The sequence below is a fragment of the Aspergillus niger genome (genome assembly GCF_000002855.4).
Source record: "Aspergillus niger supercontig An02".
NCBI classification, from domain to species: domain Eukaryota; kingdom Fungi; phylum Ascomycota; class Eurotiomycetes; order Eurotiales; family Aspergillaceae; genus Aspergillus; species Aspergillus niger.
This window is the reverse complement of record NT_166519.1, coordinates 1,418,353-1,441,788: the sequence shown is the minus strand read 5'-3', so window position 1 is coordinate 1,441,788 and position 23,436 is coordinate 1,418,353. Positions and strand designations below refer to the sequence as shown.

At 50.5% G+C, this 23,436-nt stretch overlaps 10 protein-coding genes across 10 annotated transcripts; 5 read left to right on the top strand and 5 right to left on the bottom strand.

Annotated features, from left to right (window-relative positions):
* Positions 1 to 418: 418 nt before the first annotated feature.
* On the top strand, positions 419 to 1,103 carry An02g06170 (uncharacterized protein; the record flags this gene model as incomplete). Its single annotated transcript, XM_059746349.1, has 4 exons — positions 419 to 514; positions 638 to 735; positions 849 to 935; positions 1,028 to 1,103. The coding sequence occupies 4 exons, from the start codon at positions 419 to 421 to the stop codon at positions 1,101 to 1,103; spliced, it is 357 nt and encodes a 118-aa protein (XP_059599990.1).
* Positions 1,104 to 1,309: 206 nt separating this feature from the next.
* An02g06160 (hypothetical protein) lies at positions 1,310 to 2,375 on the bottom strand (the record flags this gene model as incomplete). Its single annotated transcript, XM_059746348.1, has 5 exons — positions 1,310 to 1,494; positions 1,583 to 1,686; positions 1,762 to 1,859; positions 1,953 to 2,119; positions 2,213 to 2,375. 5 exons carry the CDS (start codon positions 2,373 to 2,375, stop codon positions 1,310 to 1,312), a joined length of 717 nt encoding a protein of 238 aa, XP_059599989.1.
* Positions 2,376 to 3,895: 1,520 nt separating this feature from the next.
* On the top strand, positions 3,896 to 5,260 carry An02g06150 (uncharacterized protein; the record flags this gene model as incomplete). Its single annotated transcript, XM_001399714.3, has 3 exons — positions 3,896 to 4,310; positions 4,400 to 5,004; positions 5,075 to 5,260. 3 exons carry the CDS (start codon positions 3,896 to 3,898, stop codon positions 5,258 to 5,260), a joined length of 1,206 nt encoding a protein of 401 aa, XP_001399751.1.
* Positions 5,261 to 6,549: 1,289 nt separating this feature from the next.
* Positions 6,550 to 7,950, bottom strand: An02g06140 (uncharacterized protein; the record flags this gene model as incomplete). The annotated part of the gene is made up of 1 exon (XM_059746347.1): positions 6,550 to 7,950. One exon carries the CDS (start codon positions 7,948 to 7,950, stop codon positions 6,550 to 6,552), a length of 1,401 nt encoding a protein of 466 aa, XP_059599988.1.
* Positions 7,951 to 8,655: 705 nt separating this feature from the next.
* An02g06130 (40S ribosomal protein uS11) lies at positions 8,656 to 9,403 on the bottom strand (the record flags this gene model as incomplete). Its single annotated transcript, XM_001399712.3, has 4 exons — positions 8,656 to 8,807; positions 8,868 to 9,028; positions 9,191 to 9,263; positions 9,337 to 9,403. 4 exons carry the CDS (start codon positions 9,401 to 9,403, stop codon positions 8,656 to 8,658), a joined length of 453 nt encoding a protein of 150 aa, XP_001399749.1.
* Positions 9,404 to 10,127: 724 nt separating this feature from the next.
* Positions 10,128 to 12,185, top strand: An02g06120 (uncharacterized protein; the record flags this gene model as incomplete). The annotated part of the gene is made up of 7 exons (XM_059746346.1): positions 10,128 to 10,138; positions 10,395 to 10,455; positions 10,523 to 10,634; positions 10,723 to 10,871; positions 10,994 to 11,593; positions 11,723 to 11,854; positions 12,027 to 12,185. 7 exons carry the CDS (start codon positions 10,128 to 10,130, stop codon positions 12,183 to 12,185), a joined length of 1,224 nt encoding a protein of 407 aa, XP_059599987.1.
* A 920-nt stretch (positions 12,186 to 13,105) lies between these two features.
* On the bottom strand, positions 13,106 to 13,892 carry An02g06110 (uncharacterized protein; the record flags this gene model as incomplete). The annotated part of the gene is made up of 2 exons (XM_059746345.1): positions 13,106 to 13,467; positions 13,688 to 13,892. The coding sequence occupies 2 exons, from the start codon at positions 13,890 to 13,892 to the stop codon at positions 13,106 to 13,108; spliced, it is 567 nt and encodes a 188-aa protein (XP_059599986.1).
* A 603-nt stretch (positions 13,893 to 14,495) lies between these two features.
* Positions 14,496 to 15,893, bottom strand: An02g06100 (hypothetical protein; the record flags this gene model as incomplete). Its single annotated transcript, XM_059746344.1, has 6 exons — positions 14,496 to 14,765; positions 14,878 to 14,966; positions 15,035 to 15,153; positions 15,241 to 15,337; positions 15,442 to 15,652; positions 15,708 to 15,893. The coding sequence occupies 6 exons, from the start codon at positions 15,891 to 15,893 to the stop codon at positions 14,496 to 14,498; spliced, it is 972 nt and encodes a 323-aa protein (XP_059599985.1).
* A 644-nt stretch (positions 15,894 to 16,537) lies between these two features.
* An02g06090 (uncharacterized protein) lies at positions 16,538 to 17,901 on the top strand (the record flags this gene model as incomplete). Its single annotated transcript, XM_001399708.3, has 2 exons — positions 16,538 to 16,586; positions 16,646 to 17,901. 2 exons carry the CDS (start codon positions 16,538 to 16,540, stop codon positions 17,899 to 17,901), a joined length of 1,305 nt encoding a protein of 434 aa, XP_001399745.1.
* Positions 17,902 to 18,830: 929 nt separating this feature from the next.
* An02g06080 (uncharacterized protein) lies at positions 18,831 to 22,946 on the top strand (the record flags this gene model as incomplete). Its single annotated transcript, XM_001399707.1, has 4 exons — positions 18,831 to 20,561; positions 20,610 to 22,451; positions 22,509 to 22,675; positions 22,745 to 22,946. The coding sequence occupies 4 exons, from the start codon at positions 18,831 to 18,833 to the stop codon at positions 22,944 to 22,946; spliced, it is 3,942 nt and encodes a 1,313-aa protein (XP_001399744.1).
* Positions 22,947 to 23,436: the final 490 nt, after the last annotated feature.

Here is a 23,436-nt window from a genome sequence, read left to right as displayed (position 1 = left end):
ACGGTCGGTGGATGTTGCTGTGGACTTGTGCCGCGGTGACAACAAGACCCAGTGGGGGTTTTGGAGGGGGGAAGCGATATGCCCCCAGGTGATGAGATGGTTCAGCAACTGGAGAACACCATGATACACGTGATCATAGACTTCTTCTATACGAGAGTCTGGGGATGGGAAGGGGCAGGGTTGGCAGAAGCAGAAAGGCTTACCAGATAACTAACTGCCCGGAACCATGACTAACGGGCATCACTTTGAGCCAAAGCGTCTGCTTGGTATGAAAGACCCCTCAGCGGGAAGCAAACAAGCATCGATACCGGTTATTTCTGGGGGCGAGTTCCGGTTCCTAACAAGGGGCCCTGTTTAAAAAGGACCCCAACTACTACAAATGGACAGCTCGCCCGATTTCTTCCCCCAGGGTTCCTCGATGGGCAGAGGTCTGGCAGCAGCGCGAGGCGCAACGGAGCAAGCTTGTCGTGGTATTGGTTACGGCCCTATACCGTTCGTTCCGGCCGATGTACAGGTAATGACACCATGATCGCATCCCCAAAGCAATGACTAGTGTCTAAGTCTCAAGGCGCTATAGGTGAGTGCTTGGGTGTCACTAGCCCAGACGCATGCTGGAAAGCCTGGAAAGTCCGTTTAGCGTGAGATAGCACCTAAATTGACAGGTATGCACGGGGTCCCTGACACCGCAATTGGTTTACACAGTACCCTCAGGCCGTCAAATAAGTGTGCCACAAGGTAGGCCAGGAAGGCTCGCGCCCCATCTTGCCGCTACGGCCGTCGAGTTGTTCCAGTGCACTGTTTACCACGAAAGGATTTCAGGACTCGAATGCATACAATACATGACATAGGTCAAACTCTACTTGCGGGTACTATCATTTCCAGCGATCTTACAGGCCGGGTAAAACAGCCATCGGGCCAGCGAACCGCAAAACAAAGTAAGGGAGAGTTTCTGGGAAAGCACAAGGCAGAGGGGGGGGGGGGGGAGGGAATCGAAGAAGAAGATAAAAAAAAAAATACAAGAAAAAAGAAAAGAAAGGAAAAGAAAAAGAGGCGAGCAATATGGCAGACAGGTTGCTTCCCCCGATATGCAGCAGATACAATAGGTGGAAAAGTTCACCGACCCGCAACACTATGGAATAGCACCAGCTGGAGGACTCCAAAGATCCTAGACTGGTAGAGGTTTGTTGGTCCACCATAAATCAGGTCGCCGGTCCACTCACGCCTCAAAAACGAATAGCTACCGAACCAGACAGCTTCTTACATCAGCCCAGCCGGCTCGCCTGTCAGTCAGAACGGGGCTCGCATCCTCTCACTGCTTCCTTACTGCGCGGCGAGTGATGCTCCGTTCTAGCCTGCCATGGCATGGCCCCGCAGCAGCTTCTCGATGATCCTGGTTAGCAGCTCGATATTGGCGCCTGCTTATGTACCTCGCTCGAACCAATGTGGTTTGTGCGGTGCAGAATTCCGTGGCGTGACGCCTCGTAGCAAATCCGGCTGGGCGACTAACCTGAGAACAGAACCTCTTGCAGTGGGACTATTACCAGAGTCTAGAGCTCTCGTGTTATAAGCTTAAATCGAGGACCAGAGATCTCTCTCCTCTTGACACAGTATGGCATCCACTGGGGCGCATTTGTATGCACCGAGTAGTCATCCTCCTTGCAGAATAGGGTCGGGAGGGGCGCGAGCCTGCTAAACCCCCATCTCCACATAGCACCTGCGGCGAAGGTCGCGCCCGTCGATCATTAATGGTTCAAAAGTTACACTGGGCCGGTCATCTGTTGCCGTAGGATCCTGGGAGGCAACTGTGCATACGCGGCTTTGGATACTCTCAGAGGATCACAATGAATGGGTCGGATCACCTGACAGCCCGCCGCACGACCGATTTGTGCAGAAACGGCCTTTTACATCACTGTGACATGAGCCTGAACTCCCTTCGATCTTCGGTTTGTTACGAGGGTTAACCAGGCTTTCATTCCCTGATGCTGGCCCTCCTCCTTAAATTCGCCACCAATCTCGATGACGGGATCACGAGTGGGCGCGGTTTTGCATACCAGCAGCACGCGATTCCCCAGCATCTCAAATGCCTCGAACTCTGGGGCAACGCTTTTTCGGCCGGAGTCTGCTAGGGGGCAGAGGTTAGTAAGGTACAAGCACTTGGCATCATATACTTCGATCTCCCTGCACCGATCCAATCACCGAGACTCGTCCTTACCTCCGTGGCCTAAGCGCCAATCAATATGCAGACCATGGCCTCCGCCCAATCGAAGGGCAAAAAAAGGTTTACTCCTTAACAATAGCCTACTTTCTGTAACCTCAAGAGGTACTGACGGACAGCTCAACGGCCCGACAATAACATTCTTCTGTTCGGGCACCATTCGGAAGAGAGACCCAAGAGCTGGGCATCCGTGGTCTTACAAGTGTCCGTGGTACAAAGTAGTCTTCCTCTAGACAGTTTCCTCTCTTCCAGTAGGGTTGTCCATGTGGCTCAAATAAAACCCCGAGGCTTCCTGTACCCTTGCGTGCGGTGATTGCAGGAGTTGGCTAATAGGGTTCCAGATAAGCACTCAAGTTACACCTTCTAACGATCTGTTGTCTCCAATCAAGAATGACTGCAACATGCATCGACGGCATTCCAGTCTTTCTGGGTGCTTCTAGCCTTTTTAGCTTCTGCTGAATGTAATACGGGTTCATGATATACGGTTAAGTAGTAGTTATAGTGTGCTTTTTACGTGTTCCGGACGCTCTGACTCGTTCTAACTCGAAAGGTATGTGCGCCTGGGCTTCTGTGGAATGCATCCCACACACCACCTCTGGTTGAGCGTTGGTATGGAGGGCAATGGGATCGATTTACTCTGCGGATACTGTGTTTCATTTCCACATAAACTCACCATGGGACTATTCGACTTGCTATGCAAGTTTCACGGTCTCTGAGCACTAAGAAAGAAGAATCTGTATCCGCTTTCAACGAAAGCGAGAATCATACTCTAAGACTCAAATGGCTGGAATACCACGAAAAAGCGTACAAGCCTGAGTCTAGACGGCCTGCAATAGTAACCAGTCAACTAAGCTACTAATCAATACTTACCCAGGCCGCAAACACCTCCCAGCTAAGTGGAAGAGTAACCTCTCAAGATATTGCCTAATCAAGGCGAACATGACTCCTTTCACCTCCGTTTTCGGAAAGATAAGCCGCCGTCTATCTAATCAGGGAGAGACACCGCCTTCGGTTAGAATCGGTACGAGGGGCTCAACGCATCAAGCCGATTGATATGCATATTATGGAGTCTGATGTCTGATATAGAAATATATCGAATCTGTTACCAAATTGACGCGACAAAGGGACCGACATCAGCCTATCACCGCATGTCCTGTTAATTCGCGCCCTGTCAAGAACAACGGCGGGACGTTGCATATCGCGTGGAGGCTCGGATATCGATGGCAAAAAAGGGAGTTTGTCCCATAGAATCAAGGCACCCGAACCGGCAAGTCAAGAGTAAAAACTTTTTTTCTCGGGTTACCCCCTCCCCTCTGCGGGGATTGTCTGGGTGCTCCTTAAATTCAGTAGATAGAATCAACGGTTCCTCCTCGTCTGTAGAAAAAAAAAGTTTGCCATCTCAATTGCTCTCTCACGACTCGTTTTGCCACCTCACCTTGTCGTGCGCAGGTTTCAATTTCTGCAACTAGTTGGTTTCTCTCCCGCCTCTCGGGTTACGGAACCGAAAGTTGTGACGCATAAGGTACTTAGGATCGCCAGGGTCAGTCACTTGTTCGGTGACTCATAAAGCATCTTTAGTCGCGGGATTCAATTGCGCCCAATCAATTCCGCATATAATACCTTTCATTTTCTCTTTCTTCTTGATCACTTTCCTCGCAATTCATACACAACAACACAATCATGGGTTCTGTTGCGCCTTCTCCTGCGGAGCTCGACGCCTCCGTCGTCAAGGTTACTCGCTCGACCAACCTTCGCGATGTGCCTCTTCCTGGCTCCCCCGAGGAATTGAGCCACTCCCACTGCACCGACCACATGGTCACTGTGCGTTGGACCGTCGCCAATGGCTGGGAAACTCCTGAGGTGCGGCCATTCGAGAATTTGAGCATCCCGCCCACGGCCTCGTGCTTGCACTATGCCACCGAATGTTTCGAGGGTATGAAGGTGTACCGGGGATTTGATGGAAAGCTGCGTCTGTTCCGGCCTGACTGCAATGGCGAGCGTCTGATGAACAGCGCTAAGCGGTCTTCTTTGCCCTCGTTCCGGTATGAGGAGATCAAGCGCCTCATTGCTAAGTTGATGCAGATAGATGGACCTCGTAAGTTGGACCCAATCCGATTTCCGGATGTGACTTCCGCGATTGAGAGAGAACCCTGAAAGTTGAACTGACATCTTTGCTCTTTGTAGGTTGGCTACCCAAGGATCAACCCGGTCGTTTCCTCTACCTTCGTCCCGCGATGATTGGCAGCGGCCCACACCTGGGCGTCCAGACACCCAAGGAAGCCCTTCTTTTCATCATCGCCGTGCCGTGGCCCGACCCCTCGAAGAAGGTGTCCGAGCAGCCTGGCGTTCCGTCTGGGCTGAAGCTTTACGCTTCCCAGCCTGACAGCATCCGCGCTTGGCCTGGTGGTTTCGGATACGCGAAGCTCGGCGCCAACTATGGTCCGTCGTTGCTGGCGCATGGCAAGGCACAGGAGCTTGGGTTCGATCAGGTGCTGTGGCTGTTCGGTGAGGACCGTCAGGTGACTGAAGCGGGTGCTAGCAACTTCTTCGTGGTGTGGGAGAACAAGGAGACGAAGAAGCTGGAGCTGGTTACTCCATCGTTGGAGAGTCAGCTCATCCTTCCGGGTGTTACTCGTCGTAGTGTGCTGGAGTTGGCCAGGGAGCGTCTGACTCAGTCGGTGGGCAAGCTCGCTGCTGTTGATGTTGTCGAGAAGCACTTCACTATTGGCGATGTTGAGGAGGCTTGGAAGGAGGGGAGAATTGTGGAGTCGTTTGTCTGTGGTACTGCTGTGAGTTTTCCTTTCCTCTTTTTCCCTTCTATTTCACTCCGTGTGTATGGTGACTAATTGTGATATTTAGTTCTTCGTCACTCCTGTCAAGCTCATTCGCAACGGAGATGTAGATATGAACATGCAGGAGGCCGGTGCTGAACGCGCCGGATATGCTGCTCAGATCAAGGCCTGGCTCGAGGCCATCATGTTCGGCATGAAGGGCGAGGCGGCCCATGAGTGGGGATATGTCATTGATGGTGAAGTTGAACAATAAACACTAACAACGATGATGGTCATGATGATGATGATGTTTTGTTTTGGGAGGGGAGGGACTTCGAGCCCGCTGGAAGGACTCGTGCAGAATGGATTGTAGGAAAGGTGGTGGGTGAGATTGGGCGGGGTAGCAGGACTGGACTTACTGTATATACTTAACTTATTTTCTCAGGTACTTTTTAGAGTGGAATGATAGACTCATGTGACATGTCACACTTGTTTGGATTTTCCGATGCCATCTCTCAGTAGTTGGCGCCTACTGAGATTAAGTTTCCACTATGATACACTACTGAAAAACGTATGCATATTATCGGTGATCTTTGCAGCCGCATCTGAGGGTTATCGAATTAAGTAGTAATTACTAGTGGAGACTACGCATTCTCTACCCACCTCTGCGTAGTAACTGCACCAGCTTTTAGATACAGATCGAGCCTCGCTGAATAGACCTGTAAGATGAGAACCCACCGAACAAACCGTTCACGAGTAGCGATGATCGATCTAATCGGGCAATATGCCAGCTTCCGATGAACGGACAAAGGCTATGATAAGCTTAATAGCTACTCAAAGAATTTTGAATCAGACAGGTTTCCATATGAATTTCTCAGCTTATGACCCTATACACTACAAGGAAGATTGTCTATACTAACATCCATTTCTAGAAATACCAATATACATGCCAGTAAAGTCTCCTGAGTCGGTCATCGTAGAACGAGTTTACATCACTTTGCCATATTACTATTGGGCGATCTGGTATCGTTCATTCCTCAGAAGTCTTCGATCGTCCCTGCGTTCTTCGATGCGAATCCAATATATATATATCTAGGCCATGATCTCACCCAAATACTTACTAGTGGCTCGTACATGAAGTGGCGCCCTGGCGTTAGGGTCTGGAAACTGGATAGTATTAAGCTCTTGTTTACTGGGCATAAACAGGTTTTCGAACCTTAGTGTATGTAGTATTGGGAATTGTGCTGGATCTATTAGTATATTGCTAGTAACGAATCGTCACGGCTTCTAAGTGAGATTATCTGTACTACTACTACTACTACTACTACTAGTAAAGATAGTATATTCCGGTCCGCTTGAGCTGTAGTACTATAATCACCTAGCAGTTGCTAGTCGCTACAGAGAGATCTACAGTGCCAACCCGGAGACCACAACTACTAGTAACAATAGTTTCCACTACTACAGACTTATACTGTTGTGTTGATATGGTTAGTTAAGATTAAATACTGTCTTGGAAATCATCACACACTGCATATAGACTCATGTATAAGCTCGTTGAAGCCGTCAAGCCTCTCCCATATCTACACGATCCTGCGAGGGATTGTCTCCCAGATCTACCACCATCGGAGCATACTCTCCTAGTTCGTCGTCTTCATCATCATCATGCATATCAAGCTCCACTTCTTCACCATCCTCCAATTGAACCATACCCCGTCGAACAAAGACTTCACGGTTCAGCTCCCAATCATATTCCTCCTTGACCCAAGCCTCGAGCTTGTCAAACTCAGTCTTCACCATTGACTCAGTTCCATCGACGATCTCATGAAGCGACCGTCTAAACTTCACCAGTAGTCTTCGTAGGAACTCACCACCTTCCTCACCATCAAGATCGAACAGCCCCCCTTCAACATCATCACATCTCTTGAGCTGCAGTAAAAGCAACCTCAACACCCCAGCCAACAAGGCCTCTCTGTCCCGTATAGCCGCCCGACACGTCAGAACCAACTCCAGCAGCCTCTTCCACTGCTGGAGGCAAGAGTAATTCATGAGCGTCAAGATCATCAAGAACGCAAACTGCAGCTCCCCAAGCACCTGAGCCTCCCCAACACTTTCATCCCCCCCAGCATCCGCAGAAACCCGATGTATCAAGTCACCCAACGCCCACGAGCGATCCTGCGCCGCCTCCGTCCTCTCACGCCCAATAGCCCCCTCCCGCCACGTCCTCTTCAAATCAATCGGCAGAAACGAGAACTCGCTCTCCTTCTCCCCCGTAACCTTCTCTAATTCCTCCGTCGCCTCCGCCGAATCCATAAGCCCAGGTATAACATCCGTATCCCTCTGCGCCGAGCTAGCAGACGTAACCATCCACCGCGGCCGACCATCCACATCCAGAGCCGGATCGCCCACAACGCGCGTCAAAAGCCGCGGCGTCAATTTATCCGTCAGTTCCTTCCAGGTCTGTCTTCCTTCTTCCTCATCCTCCTCGTCGATTTCAAGTTGTACCGGATGTCCAGCATTCTGTTGCGCCAAAGCCGCCGGTGAGACCCGACTGCGGTACCGGAATAATCCACCCCTTTGCCATATAGCTCCCAGGTTCGCTTTGTGGCGCATCGCTTCTTGTTTGTCTGCGTCGCTGTCGATGGTTAATGGGGCTAGGGTCTCGGTGTCGGTGTTCCATTTCCAGACGATTATGTCTGCGCCGGGGTGCGAGGGGGTGGTGAGCGCGACGCTGCCAGCTTGGGCTTCGTCGAATTTGGTTATGTCACCGACATAGAACCAGCCGCCGCTGCGGAGGGATAGACTTTCTGTTGTTCCGGTGTAGAGGAAGTGCCATCCTGAGGGGAGGTCGCGGATGCCGTGGAAGTTGGGGGTGGAGGTGAAGGTTATTAGGTCGATGCCGACAAAGGTCTTTGGTGGAAGGTGAGGGACAAGGATTGTAGGCGACGGTGAGAGAGAGGATGTCATGTCTGCGTTATGGATATCGTTAAGTGTGGATTGGATATCTCAACGGTGGGATCGCTATGTTTTGTCGTGTCGCATGTGCAAAGATCGGATCGCAAAGCTGACGTCAAATCAGATAGGCCGAGCGGAAATTAATAATGGCGATAATGGTACATGTATGGTGAGCGAGACGTTAAAGCATGGGGAAAATTTCGATAAGTCCAAAAAGAATCGACGTGTAAGAAATTGCGGTAGGGACAGGAAGGTGGAGGGAAGCTCTGGGTAGATCGATAAAATGTGCTTATCTTAGCTTGATTGCGGGATAAGGAGCCCGGCTACGGAGTATCAAAAATCAACGCCTGCCATATCTTTCGGCTCAACTCACAAGCGCAAGATGTGTCAAGGCGCAAGGAATAGGCACTGTCAGGTTGCATAGATTCTATACGTATGTTCGATCTACTGTGATTCTCTACGCAGAAAGTTACAATCAAGGACCATATCAGTTCTAGGTTCATTATATTGACTAGAGCAACCGCCACGAAGACAGCAGACTACCTAAATCCAGAACCGAAAGACACACTTTTGGGTATGTAATAAATTGAAGACCAGGCGATAAAGGCCGTTCTCCGCGTTTATTCCATCCACATACGGCAAGCAAGGCCAAGTCCGCTCCAATCCAACCATGCAGAGAAGCTCCGCACAACTTGGAATAAGTGAGCCCGCACATGCTTACAAACGACGACCACGGCGACCACCCTTGCGACGAGTAGAGTCGGAGGGAGTGGGGGTGACGTCCTCGATACGGCCGATTCTCATGCCGGAACGGGCAAGAGCACGGAGGGCGGACTGAGCACCGGGACCGGGGGTCTTGGTGCCGTTACCTATATCGAAGATTAGTTTTGTCTCCAGAGTTGGTGCTGTTATAGCGCTCGTTCACATACCACCAGTGGCACGGATCTTGATGTGGAGGGCGTTGATGCCAAGCTCCTTGCAGCGAGCAGCAACATCCTGAGCAGCCAACATGGCAGCGTAGGGGGAAGACTCGTCACGGTCAGCCTTGACCTTCATACCACCGGTGACACGGCAGATGGTTTCGCGACCACTGTTATCCCAATCAGTTAGCCAACTGTATCCTGCGCCATAGCCTATGCGACAATTCACGATATCCGACTCCTAGTCCATTGCGGGGCGCAAAATGTTCACCGGAGAACGGAAGTCGGAGTTTCGTGCAGTCGATATTCGGGTACTTTAAGATGTGACGAACCTCAGATCGGTGACGTGGACGAAGGTATCGTTGAAGGAGGCAAAGATACGGGCAACACCGAAAACGAGCTTGCCTGCAATTCAATCTCAGATTAGACATGGTCTCAAATCGTATAATTCGTGAAGCGTGCACTGGGTTGTACATACCATCTCCGGCCAAAGGACCGAGAGAGACGTTCTCCTTGGCAGCACCGGCGGTCTTCTTGGGAGCCATTTTGTCGACTTGCTGGGGTAGTGGGATGGAATATGGAAAGGAAGGAAAAAAGGAAGTCGATAGGCCTCAAATGGCTTGGATACAGAAAATGACTGGTGTGTGCCCTACCCACGGCGGCTCACATTCTGATTGGCTAAGATTGATCAAGGGGTGGGCAAGCGAGTCTGGCAGCCTGAGGCCGCGGCACCGCGGTGAATCAACTCGATGACTCTTTCTGTGACAGGCGTTGTAACGCCGGGTGGGCAGTCGGCCCGGTTTGGTGCTCCCCCCAGCACTATTTAAAATTTCTGCTGCAACCTCCCGAGCTATAACTTTCTTCTTTCTCTTCATATCCAATCAGGCAGACAGTCGGACTCAGTGGCTTTGTCTGCTAGCTTGTTTATTGGCTCAATTGAGCGTGTCGCGCAGCCTAGTTTCTCAACAAACAAGACTGAACGAGGACTAATCCAACCAGCAATCATGGGCTTCACCAAGGAATCAGCCACGATCGGCATCATTGGCATGGGAGACATGGGCAAGATGTACGCCCAGCGTCTGAGCGCTGCCGGATGGAGGTAATATTTAAACAAGTGTCCTTTCCAGTCAGTTGTTTCCGATTGTCTCAATCACCCTGGTGGTGTACCATTTGTAATAGGTGAGCTTCCCCTTCTGTTATTATCTCTCGCTTTTCCCGTTGCTTCTCTCCCCCTCTTTGGATGATGACTTGAGTGCATTTGGCTCGAGTATGGCCTGGTGGTAAGCTTTCCTACCTTGGTAGGTTTGCGACTCTGCTAGACCGTCAATGATGTAACATCTCAGCTACCTATATTTCTTTGTCTGAAACCCAAAGCTATCAACATATGTTTATGATGATTTCTTCACACACTTGTGCATTATGGCCTCGTGCTAACCATTCTGCCAAACTAGGTTTTCGCGTTGTATATTCTTAGAGAAAAGCAGAAACCGGACTGAATTAGCTATACTAACTATTTACTCTTTTTTATCTATCAAGGATTAATGCATGTGACAAACCCGACTCGTATGAGCGTCTTATAAAGGAATTCGAATCTACAGTACGTCCATGATACTTCGCAGCTCGCGCTGTCCAGACATAAACTCATCCTTCATAAAACCAAAAAGCAAAATGTCACTATCTTTCCCAATGGCCACCTGGTTTCCAGAATAAGCGATTACATTATTTACAGTGTAGAGGCCGGTGTCATCGACAAGGTAGTGGAAATGTATGGCCCGTGTATGTATTTCAGTGCAAAGGCTTGCTTGCTGCGCCCTTGTGCATCATGAGAGAATATGCCTGTCTGACTTGTGGAATATCACAAAAGCTACCAAGGTCGGCGCAATTGTCGGTGGTCAAACGTCCTGCAAGGCTCCTGAGCTCGCGGCTTTCGACAAACACCTTCCCAAGGACGTAGAGATCGTATCATGCCATTCGCTACATGGCCCTCAAGTCAACCCTAAGGGTCAACCTCTGGTACGCTGCTGTCTGCCTGCGCCTGCCTCTTTCTGGTTTGGCTTGAGCCTATTGTCGTTCAAGCCAAGATCATGCACAGTACAAAGTATAATAACATTTACGCCCATTTTTGCTTTGTCTAGGTCTTGATCCAGCACCGTGCCTCCGACGAAAGCCTCAACTTCGTCAGGGAAGTCCTGTCATGCTTCGAATCCACGTTCGTTTACCTCTCCGGAGAGATGCATGACCGCATCACGGCAGATACCCAGGCCGTCACCCATGCGGCCTTCCTGAGCATGGGAACCGCGTGGCAGGCCAACCAGCAATTCCCATGGGAAATCTCCCGCTGGGTGGGAGGCATCGAGAACGTGAAGATCAACATTACCCTCCGCATCTACTCCAACAAGTGGCACGTGTATGCCGGTCTTGCTATCCTGAACCCAGCGGCGAAGAAGCAGATCCGGCAGTATGCAGAGTCCGTGACGGACCTGTACAAGCTCATGATCGAGGGCCGCCGAGACGAACTCAAACGCCGTGTCAGAGCTGCAGGGGAGGCCGTTTTCAAAGCGGGTACCAACGGCCAGGATCTGCTATTGAAGGATGAAGTTCTCGACCGTTTCTCCCTGTCAAACCGGGAACGTGAGCAAGCTCCTCCAAACAGCCATCTCAGTCTGCTTGCCATCGTTGATTGCTGGTCCAAACTTGGAATTGTTCCCTATGATCATATGATCTGCTCGACACCCGTGAGTGCTTGTCCCTTGCTTTCCATGGCGTTCCGGCCTCCTTTCTCTTTCTTCCCCGCGCAATATATGCAATGTAACGTTGCTTTAAAGCCAGAGTCTAATCACGGCGCGCGCGTGCAATTGATATAGCTTTTCCGTCTGTGGCTGGGCGTCACGGAATACCTCTTCCGCAATCCCGAACTCCTCGATGCGGCCCTAGACACTGCAGTCGACGACAAGACGTTCCGCTCGGATGACCTGGAATTTACCTTTGCAGCTCGCGTGAGTACCAACCTGTTTAGCTCCAAAAAAGACCCTGGCCGCGCTTGCGCGGTTTTATTCCACTCCAATGGATATGGATGGGCATTAGAAGAACCCAACCCCTCCTCCCAAGCACATTCATGGTGATTTGTACACAACACCACCACTGACGTCATTCACTATAATCGTGCAGGCATGGTCGGACTGCGTATCGTTCGGTGATTTCGAGTCATACCGCGACCGGTTCGAGCGGATCCAGCAGTACTTTGCTCCCCGATTCCCCGAAGCCGTCAAGCTGGGCAACGAAATGATGAAGACCATTCTGGAGAAGACCGCAACGGGCCAAGCCTAGTATAGGAGAAGACACACGAAAGAGATGAAATTCGAGTAATGCCAATGGCTCCTCCCAAAGTCTAAAAGCCCAATCACAAGAAGCCGGCTAGGGAAAGTCGGGTAGCGCGTCTAGAATAGGTGGAAGTCTCTGCGCCAGTCCGGCAGGATCGGGGAGGGGCCAACCCATAATAATCATACTCATAATAACACTAATGATATATTAATAATAATGTGTAATAGGCAGCAACTGGCTCGCTCGCTGGATAATGACGGATGGGAACGACGACAGGTAACAACAGTGGAACTTTGGGAAACAACGTACGGGGATTATCATCCCTTGAACTAATCGCAATCGGGCAAATAAGGGTACTCCTTTGGATTGTTATTGACAGGGTTTCTTTCCCAGATCGAAAGAGAGTCATGGAAAGTCACGGAATTTCTACTATCAGGCGAAAATGGTTATTTTTCTTTTTCTCTTTATTGCTATGGCGCTGTCGTTGCTCCGTGTGGTTGGTGCAGCTCTTGGTATGTTAATTGGGCATGCATGTATGTAGTATTGTTTTTGTTCACGCGCGCGGGGGCTCAGGTCGCTCGCACTCTTTTGCGCACGGAATATTCCACCGTATCGCTATGGGCTGGGCTTTATCCATTTAGGGCAATTCGCACACGTTTCATGGGTCCCGCCATGGCAGTCACTAAGATGCTAAGCCCGGATGTTATTAGTCCAGGCGGTAGCTAAAAGGTACTAGGCTGCTTGGTGTCGTATCTTTGAGAGGTGCCAGAACTCTGGAATGGAGAACGTAGACCTAATTCGATCCCAACAGACTTGAGGAGGGTAGTATCGTTCTTGGTCCTCTTGCATGAATAGATTATCAAGTACAGTGTGAGTGTGTGTGCGCGCGCATTTCGAAGCGACTAGCTACTGCTAGAGCCGAGATCTTATATTACTTGCATGGCCTGCTTTGGGAAAACAAAAGGTTGATCTGTATGCTGCATGACGTTTGGGACGGAGACCCTCCTTTGAGGCTTCAGCCCCGGGTCGTGGGAAGTCCGCAGTTCCGGTAGGGGACATGGATTTACGGAGTACGCCGGATCATTTTGATCGATTGTTCTCCGGATGGATATTAAACTTTGAATACCATAAATCTCGGACGAGAAGAGCAGATGTAAAGACGGATTGGTAGGATTGGTAATGGTCCGGAGCAGACCGTTTTTCTTGGGGCACGTCGCAGGTTGTGCTCGATCGATAAATCTTGGCATCGATGCACTTGCTAAGTCCGAAGCGGTTGGTAGTAGCCTAGCTGGATATTGATAGTTCACGAACATGTCGTATACAAAATTATCTTAAAAGTTCTATCTGAGCGGACCAGGCCGTCTTGTGGCGTAGTGTCGTATGTGCCGGGGTATGCTAGGATGATTACGATCCAGGCTATGGCGCTCCCTGGCCTGCATCGTCATCTGCATGGCCATTGTCTTTTCAAGCCACCAGATGGTGTAGTGGTTGTCAGAGTGGGGTATCACATGGCTGCACTATTTGCATGGCAAAATCTTTTTGCTTGCGAGGTGCTAAGAATAACCGAGCTGTGGACTGATCGAGCCTGGAGGCGTCGGAGGTTTGCGTTATTGGCTTAGTCCGCCCTGGACGAGTCACAATAATGACAGCTTCAGGAGCCCAAAACATAGGGGGCGTCCGACTAAGGTGGTCCTGCTTCTTTTCTGAAACCATGCTGCGCAACCTTTCCCCATACACCTTTTCATGTCTGTACTCCGCTGCACGCAACAGGCCATACTGACTGTCGGTCAACCCATGAAAACGTGTGGAAAGTGCTGCGTTGTCATACTATGCTTTGAGAGACGCGTGGATAGCGTATAGGGATACGGTATCCGTCTTCCCTTGGTGCATAAAACTATGGCCATAGAATAGACTTTTTCTTATCGCCCCCCTCTAGGTTTCCCATTCGCCTCGAACCCCTTTTTATGGGAAGAAAAAGGGTTAAGCCCAGGATTTCCCAACCCAAGGTTGCCCGGCTGTCCTATTTCAAGAATGGTAAAACCGCCGTCTTGAGACCTCGCAATCGGCGAAGAGCTGACCCGTGGAAAGCCAGTAAACGAAGGTCCCGTCTCCCGGCTCAACCATGTGATTGGACCCGTTATCCCGGAGGCCCACCCCTGGATGAGCAGCGAAAGAACGCCCAGGATCGGTGAGAATACGACTGCTTCCGAGATCCGAGAACTTGGTCTTAGCTACGGATGGCGGATGCTGATTGGCAGCGGGGGTCTTTCACAGGATTCGTGCGTCCGAGAAAGTAATGTGGGTGACCACTCATGTTTAGTGACGAAAGGGTCCATGATTGGCGCCAGGAACATTAAGCGGACTTGAGTTCGAGGATAGCAAGTAACAGTGGACTAGATGGCTAGTAGAGAAGTTGTAGCTAGCTAATACACCGGAGCCACTCTGTAAGTAAGAACTCAGTTTTGAGAAAAAAAGGAGATGAGTGGCTACCGATGACGATGCAACAATAATAATGGTGGTGGTAGTGGTGGTGGAAGGGGAGGAAGGGGAAGAAGCTGAGTGAAAGATGGGAAACAACCGGGATACCTGTAGCTTGAATAGAACTTACAGAACTGACTTAAAGTACTCTGATTCTGGTTGACCATTCGGAGTACTTTTACTCCGGTCTCTGGTAAGATCGGAGGCTGGATCAGTTTACCATAGCTTTTCTGGGGATTGAAAACAGGTCAAGAAAGGTGTAACCAAACGCAGAAGCAATCTCCATTCGTCTGTAGATGATGGATGGACCTCCAACCGAACGACGATTGTGTGCCAGCCCAGAGAAAGGGACGGGGGAGAATAACAGAAGGAATAACAAGGGAAGAAGAAGACCTGAGTTGATGGGTCCGGCTGCAGGCTGCAGTCTGATTGATCAGCTGCTGCTCTCCGACCCAATTGGCATGCCCCATCCATTGAACGGTCGAAAATCATGATGCTGGATTCCCGACAGAAGTTCCTTTCGCTCGTTTTTTGCCCCCCCTTCTCTACGCACTCCGTCGGCCTGTCTTTTTTGCCTTCTTACGCTACTACTGTACTAGTGTCTTCCTTCCCTCCCCCAAAATCCACACCACCACCCACCCCCCCAAGAAACCCAAATTCAATCCAGGCTCCTCTCCCGTCTGCAAATAAGCACCCAAACGAAAGTTGCGCATGGACCCAACTCCATGGATATGGCATAGTCCCAGACTGGTTTGATTAAATGTCCACTAGGCAGTCATCGTACCTTGGGATGGAACCCCCCCCCCTCCCCGGCTGCTAGTATGGTTTGGGACATTGCTGGGCTCTTCCTTCAGTGCTCTGTCTGGGCATAAGTTGGCGAGCACAGACCATGTGGCCATTCCACTCCAAAATATGCCCACTGAGAGCCCGGAGAGGCGTGGCAGCTGGGGGAACTTTAAATTGGGAAAAACCCGAGGATTTTCGCCATGGTTGATCTGAGAAAAAATCAAGGTACCCGCTTGCCTTGCGCGGTGGGCATATCTATCTGACAATCGCCCATTTTGATTGACGATCTTCTCCTTTCGTGGGCCCAATCTTGCTTTCTATCGCTGTTGGATCTGAATAGACTCGATTGCCTTCACTCGCTCTTCTGCCCTTTCTGTCTCCCTGGCAGCTGCTAGTCCGTCCATCGGAGGGTGTTTGCCCGCATGGTAGCGTGATCTCCCATCTCTTCATCGTTGTGATTGCCATGCAGATCTGTCGCATGGCATCTGTGGCACATCACTATGTGGCTTAGGACAATCATGCACCTTTCGATTCTTCAATTGCTCTAAGTATGAACAGCCCTTGTTTCCCTTGTTCTCTCCAAACATGGCACCTCTGCTCTAGCAATCCCTTGCCAATGGACGTGACCACGGTACCCCCCCGTCGCCTTCCAGGCCCATTGATGGTTCATGACGAGGATGGGGGCTTTCGGTCTTGTATACCGAGAGAATCCAGTAGATGTCGATTTCCCCAAACGATGCTTGGTCTTTACTGACAGAATCTGTCTGCGCAGTGATGTTTCTTATCTCGTCTATTTCTGAATATCATCAGGCCTCCAGCAGCAACTGCTAAGATTCCAGCATCTATACTCCCAGGAAACCTCCACCAGAAGGTGTCGCCCGCACGCAATCCTGGTTACATTCCATTCAGGACAGTCCTTTTGTGATACTATTCTTTTGGTATCCTTATATTTATTCTCATTGTATTATTCGTGAAGTGGCTTGGGCCCGCTCTCTCTCATTTTTCCTACATCTACACTGATCCGACCATCAATCGCCTACCTTTTCCTTCCTTTCCTCAAAGCCTACCCTCAAACAATCCTTTCTACCATCCAAATGAAGTTCTCAAATATCTTTGCTGCTGCAGTCGCTGCCTTTGGTTTGGGTAAGTGCCTCCTTCTGATATCATTGTACCTGCTGAATTGGCTGACTGTTTTTATTTAGTGCGCTCAGGTTACAGCCAAATAGTCAAGCACAGACCATCAGAAGGTGCAGGTGTCTCCTATAGCATCAATGTGCCTAAGAATACCTCTTTGACGGGCTCCGGCCCCATCTTTCTCCAATTACAGGCACCACCTGGTGTCAAATGGTTTGCCCTGGGTCAGGGGTCCCAAATGACAGACGGGAACCTGTTCATCGTCTATGCGGCATCCAAACATAATGTCACTTTGTCCACTCGGAGGGCAAGTGGCCATGTGCAACCTCTTTATGACCCTAGTATCGAGGCTTATCTTCTCGATGGCTCTGGTATCCACGATGGGGTCATGACGGCCAATATCCGTTGTGATAACTGCACAACACTTGCTAATGGAGAGAGTGCACTGGGCAATTCTAGCTCCTGGATGTGGGCCCTGACGCATGGCCCTCCGCTGGTGTCTAGCAATGTATCCCAGCTGTTATACCAGCATGACTGGCATGGCACTTTCACCTTGAATACCACTTGGGCTGTTGGAGGTAACAATACCAATCCCTTCGTTATTCCGATGGGGACCATGCACGAGCTTTCGGCGTACACTCACCAGCAACAAGTCAGCGACACCATCCTCCATAAGAAACGAATCGCCCATGGCGTGATGACCTCGGTGGCCTTCGTCCTTCTCTTTCCCAACTTCGCTCTTCTTTTGTACATCGTCCCTTCTCGGCGTACAGTACCATGGATCCACGCTCCTCTGCAGCTTTTTGCTGTGCTTCTGGCGTTAGCTGGGTTCGGAGTCGGTGTTTCTGTCTCCAAAGATCTGCAGGAGCTTGGAGGCTACCACCCGGTCATAGGGTATGTGGCAGTTGGGGGTGTTGTTTTGATCCAGCCAGTACTGGGCATCATGCAACATATTCATTTCCGCAAGACGGGAACGAGTTCGCTATATGGCGTCTCCCATCGTTACCTGGGACGGTTTTTCGCGGCCCTGGGCGTCATCAATGGTGGAATAGGGTTTCATTATGCCACTGCCAAAAATCCTGATATTCCTCCGGCTTCCCCTATTGCTTATGGCATAATATGTGGGTCAATGTTTGTCATCTATGTCTCCGTCATCTTGTGGCGGAGATCGAAATCGGCATCGAAGACCTCAAGGTTCAATTTACCCTTCTTTCGACGGCGACAAGAGAAACCGCCGATCGCCAAACTTGGAAACAACAGCGACAGCACACTTTGTGGAAGTGGAGTCGTTGAGACGTCTCGGGAGAAGTCATGGTTGCCATGAAACTCCCGCAGAATATCACGATCATTATCAGCATTTTGTACTATCAAGCGTACATTTTCGTTGGGTCTTGCATATCCGGAGTTCGTCGTACTATAGCATCTTGCCATCTCCATTCTCTTCCGATCTTCTATTCTCACCCCTGTTATCATGTAATATTTCATTGCATCAACAGGATCTCTCACTTGTCTTCCACCCCTACTTTCGCTAATCTCATGCATTATATCTCCGAGAGATTCTTCTGTATATATACGAGCTAGCTCGTTTGACTGCTTGCCATGTGTTCCATGACTATGTTGGTCTTTCGCGAAAAGGCATCGATCACGACGCCCAATCAATCATATTTACTAGTCAATCATCTCGAAGTGTATCGTTAACAAGTTAGAGAATAAATACACATAAAATGCTCAAATATATGTGAGCAATCAATAGTGGAGGCAACAGAAGCGACGATAAACAAGCTACTACTCCGTAGTATCTACTAGGCTAAGTTAGTTAGCCTGAGGCGATAAGAGCGGGTTAGTCAGCTGGGGATCCAGCCTGAAACCACCAGCGGTGGGATTGGAGAAAGACCCCGGTCATTGAGGCAGATTACTTGCTTCGTTCTCTAACTAGCATCTAGCGTTGTCATCTGCAGCCTGTGCTACATGTGATTTAGTTCCTAGACGCCCTCAACCTTCCCGATCCCTCCCCCCTCCTCAGCCTCACCACCTTCGTGACCGCCGTGATTTTGTTTCCCCTCCCCTCCCTTTTGAGGTGCCCGCCGTCAGCGAACACGCCCATCGAGAGCAGTCGGTCTCCAAACACCCCGGGCAGCTTGATCGCTCCGATAGTGTCGGTGTTTTTGTCGGCGAACTCAATGCAGTCCTCCGTTCCCTATTTCAATTGCGACAGGTGATACGCACTCCTCTCTTGCGGCTAGATGGAGCTCTATGGCGTCCGGACATAACTCAGCGTTCTCCGCGACGTCAATCCAGCACCGTGCTGTGGGTGATGGACGGTCATACAATAGCTTGGAGGATAACACTGCAGACGGTAGCTGGGCTGAGTCCGCTACGCGAACCGGACGAAATGCTCGTTCGGAGTCTGGAGGCAGTGCGACCATTGGTCTCCGGGGAGGGTCATTAGCCCCTTCTTCGGGGGCCCCTGGTAGCTTCAGCTCTGAGCTTAAAAGCATGAAGACATCGCGGAGCACGACCCCTCGACCCGAAGGTGTTCCCGCACGAAGACCGAGCAGTTTAACAGAGCACGATGAGTTGTCCAGCACCGAGGAGCGCCAGGCCGTGATCCGGGACAAGATCGCAAAAGAGATGAAAATAAAGACGGGGACGGAAAACATGCTCGAGGCGCTCCTGGCGAAAAATCCGAAACATACCAAAGATCAGAGGCTAAGGGTGGAATCGGAGTTGAGTTCGTCCAACCGCAAGCTTGCCGAACTACATCATGAACTGGAGGAGGAAATGCTACGTGCGCAGGCGCCGTCCACCCCTCCCCGAAGTCGCCTTTCAAGCCTATTCCAAGGTGGCCCGATGCGTTCGCCGACTCGGAGCAATATACCTATCGAGGAGCAGCAGATCCCGGAAGGTGAAGCGGAAATGGAATCACCGACATATGTGCTGGCGGAAACACTCCAGGCCCTGGAAATCGAGGGCATGTCCCCAGATTATTACGTCGAGCGTGCGAATAGCCTGGTGGAACTGTTCAAGAGACATCCTACTTTGAAGTACGACTTGGAGTGGTCGGTGTTCGGGCTCCGCGTGCAGATAATGCTCTTAAGTGACAGCAAGGAAGCCGTGGCCGCAGGGTATCGTTTGACTCGGTATGCCATCGCGGATCGGAAGTCGTTGCAAATTATTCGGTCATTACATACAGACGAGCTGGTAATATTGTCCCTTGTCAAGGAAAGCAAGGCGAGCATCGAGCGTGAGCAGGCCTTGAAGTTTGTTAGAGCGTTTTTGGACGTTAAGGATGGCGTTCGGGAGATCTCGCGTGCTGTGGTCAGAACAATCGTCTCTGTTGCCGAACATTACGAGGACCGCCTCCGAAATATTTCCATCATGACTCTAGCTGAGATCTTGGTGAAGGATCCGGCCCTAGTCGCATACTCTGGGGGCTTTGCCACTCTGCATGATGCTCTCGCCGAGGGGACTTTTGGCGCCTCAGAAAGTCTGATAGCGAGCTTCCTTCATGTGCTCGATACCCCTCATAGCAGGAAACATCTCCGTGGAGGGTGTGAGCTAGAGGCTGTTCTCGCACCGTTCACAGACTCTTTGTCGGATACTGTTCGCAATGGGCGCCTTAAATCTTCGGCTAGGGCGATCTCTGCCATGCTCAAGACGTGGCCAGGATTGATAGTTCTCGCAAGAAATGGGGCCCAGCCTTTGCAATCTCTCTTGGACTCGTTACACTACCCTGACCCACAGGCAAGGGATCTTATTATGGAGCTTCTGTTCGATGCGTTGAGGATAAAGCCACCTTCATGGTCCTCCTCATTCCTCGCTGGTCGCAGATTGACAACTTATGGAAGAGTGGCTAATCTCAGGACGGAGACCGATACAAAGCAAGCTCGAAGCTTCTATGATGACGATGGAAATAGGTTCGACTTGACAGCGCATTTCTCAACTCTCATCCTTGCAACCCTGGTGGATGCAGGACTATCCAAGGTCGGTCCTCTCAGTTCTGAATTATGGTAACATATTGACACGGTGCAGGCTCTTTCCGATCTCATTGAGGATGAAACGGATTTGTCTCTTAGACGCAAGGCGACGTTGCTTCTGACCGAAGTCCTAAAGCTGGCACATCACTCTCTGCCCCAGCATATCAGTGCGAAGCTCCAGGTCCTCCCGCATTTGTTACCAGCCGCTATACAATTCGACGTCGATAACCACGATGTTTCCACCTCAACCATATACCAGATCGAAAGCATAAATAGAACGCTGGCCCGCTCTGTAGGGGGCGTGTCAAATGGAGCAGGGCGTTATAACGTCGACGTTGACATATCTGCCTCTCTACTTACTGGCGACCAAGGGAAGGAGAAAATGAGTCCTGCCATGGATGAGACCCAGTTCCGAAATGCGATCCTGGAGACTCATGTTCTCAATACTGTGAATTACCTAAAGTGGAAGTGGGACTTGATCCACCGTATTGTTGAGGGCCCTCTGACCAACCCCAAGAGGCTGGAGGAAGCGATCAAGGGCTCAAAGTTCATGAAACGACTCATGGGTTTCTACCGGCCATTCAAGTATAGGTTTTCTATGCTGCCGAACACGAAACCAAACCAACGTTATGTCCGCACTGGCTGTGCGCTGATGCGCACGCTGGTGCAATTACCAGAGGGTACTAAATACTTGGCCGAGAACAAGTTCTTGAGACAGGTTGCAGAGTGCCTTGCTCAGGTTGACCGCATGAGCGGACTAACATCCTCCTCTCCATTATTTTCGAAAGAACAAATGACCAATACATTGAGCGGCGGATACTTTGCGATGCTGGGAGTCCTCAGTGGCGACGCCAACGGGCTCGCTATGATGGAGCGTTGGCACATGCTCAACATGTTCTACCATATTGTTGAGCTTCGGGATCGGGACGACCTCATACAAACACTGCTCGGCAACATGGACTATGCCAAGGAAAGTCATCTAAGGGTCATCCTCTCCAAGGCACTCACTACCGGCTCAAAGGAGATTCGCATATTTGCGACCAGACTCCTTCGGAAATATGCGGTTGGCAACGTTCCTCTTTCCTCGCAGTCGGCCACTGGCAATGCCGACTGGGTGGTCAAGCTGCTAGTTACACAGCTATACGACCCTGACGTGTCTGTATGTCAAGTAGCTGTGAAGATCCTCGAAGAGGCATGCAACCAGCGTCACTATCTCGAGTTCGTGGTCAAGTGTCGCCCTTCCCTCGATCACTTGGGCGAAATTGGTGCGCCGCTGCTATTGCGGTTTTTGTCCACCTCAGTTGGGTATCATTATCTGGATGGTCTCGATTACATCACACAGGAGATGGATGACTGGTTTCTCGGCCGTAATGACGCATACGTGGGCCTTGTTGAAGCCGCGCTCTCGCGTGCCTACGTCGATCAACCGCGTCGGAACAGCTTTGTCCCTGAAGATCTTGTAGACCTGCAGGATATCGGATTAGTGCCTCCCCATTTCTATAGAGAACTCGCTCGGACAGCGGAGGGATGCAAGCTTCTGGAGCAGTCTGGGCATTTTAATGAATTTGCATGGACCATCCGGGATTTTCAGCTTGATGAAGAAGACACAGAGGCTCTTCTCAAAGTCAAAGGCTGCCTTTGGGCCGTTGGTAATGTGGGCTCCATGGAGCTCGGTGCGCCGTTCCTTGAGCCTGATATTGTCCAGCACATTGTGAAGATCGCTGAAAGCGCGGAGGTTCTGACGATGAGAGGAACGGCCTTCTTTGTTTTGGGGTTGATTTCGCGCAGTCGACATGGCCTTAAGGTCTTGAGAGATTTCGGATGGGACTCTGCTCTCGACCATAAGGGAAACTCTTTGGGGCTGAGTTTGCCGACCGACTTCAACAAGCTCTTTTTGGTATGTCCCCATAAGCCAGTACCAGCGTGCAAGCCACTGATCGTTTTAATCTTACAGGTTGATTTCCCGAGCCATTCCCGGAACCCTGACTCGAAGCGCACATCTCAGGAGAAATTCAAAGAAGCCGCTATGGACACGGATCCGGCCAACCAGAAGATCTTGAAGTTGATAGTCGATATGGGCAATACCGTGCTATCCAAGCGGGCTGCGGCAGACCTCCATAAGTAAGCATTACACCTAATACGCCTAATATACCCAAATGCGATAGAAGCTAACATAAACCGAACCAACAGTCTCAAGTCGAAACAACCCGATTGTTTCCATCAGCCTCACCTTTTCCGCAAGACCCTTAGTATCCTCGAAAGCCACCACTTCCGACTGCCTGCACGCCGCTTTGCCTTGGACTTGTTTGACAAGAGCGTCATGCGACGCATAGTGTTAGAAGATGATTCCGATTCAGACTCGGAGGCATCGTCTTCCCAAGTATCGAGCTAGGTGGTGGGTGCACTGGCGCGCTCCGAGTCTCTCGCAATGGGCTCTTGTACGCTTTGTTCGAACAATCGTCCTTTTTACGAACTATCATGCACCAAGCTAGACCACAAGCATCCGATGACCTCACGTTTGGAAATCTTCTTTCTTAGCCACCCCCTTTCTTTCTGTCTTCCTGGCTATGGCGTTGGATGGTTCCGGTCATGAGCAACGAAAGGATGTTAGCATATCATGTTCTGCTCATTTCTACCTTGTTTTCCGGGCTCTTTTGCCGTTGATCGGATACCTTTATCTGGGTTTCTTCTTTATCCGTGCTTGCATCAAATCGAGAGTTTTTGTTCACGGGGGTTTGTGGGATTTCTGCATCAATGATCACCATCATTCATCTTAGGAGTGTCCTTTGCCTCGTTCATGGGGCACATATGTACTGTATATATTTAAAGATTACCATTTACCTTTTCAAACCCATGGAAATTCAGCAATGCTTGTTGCCTGA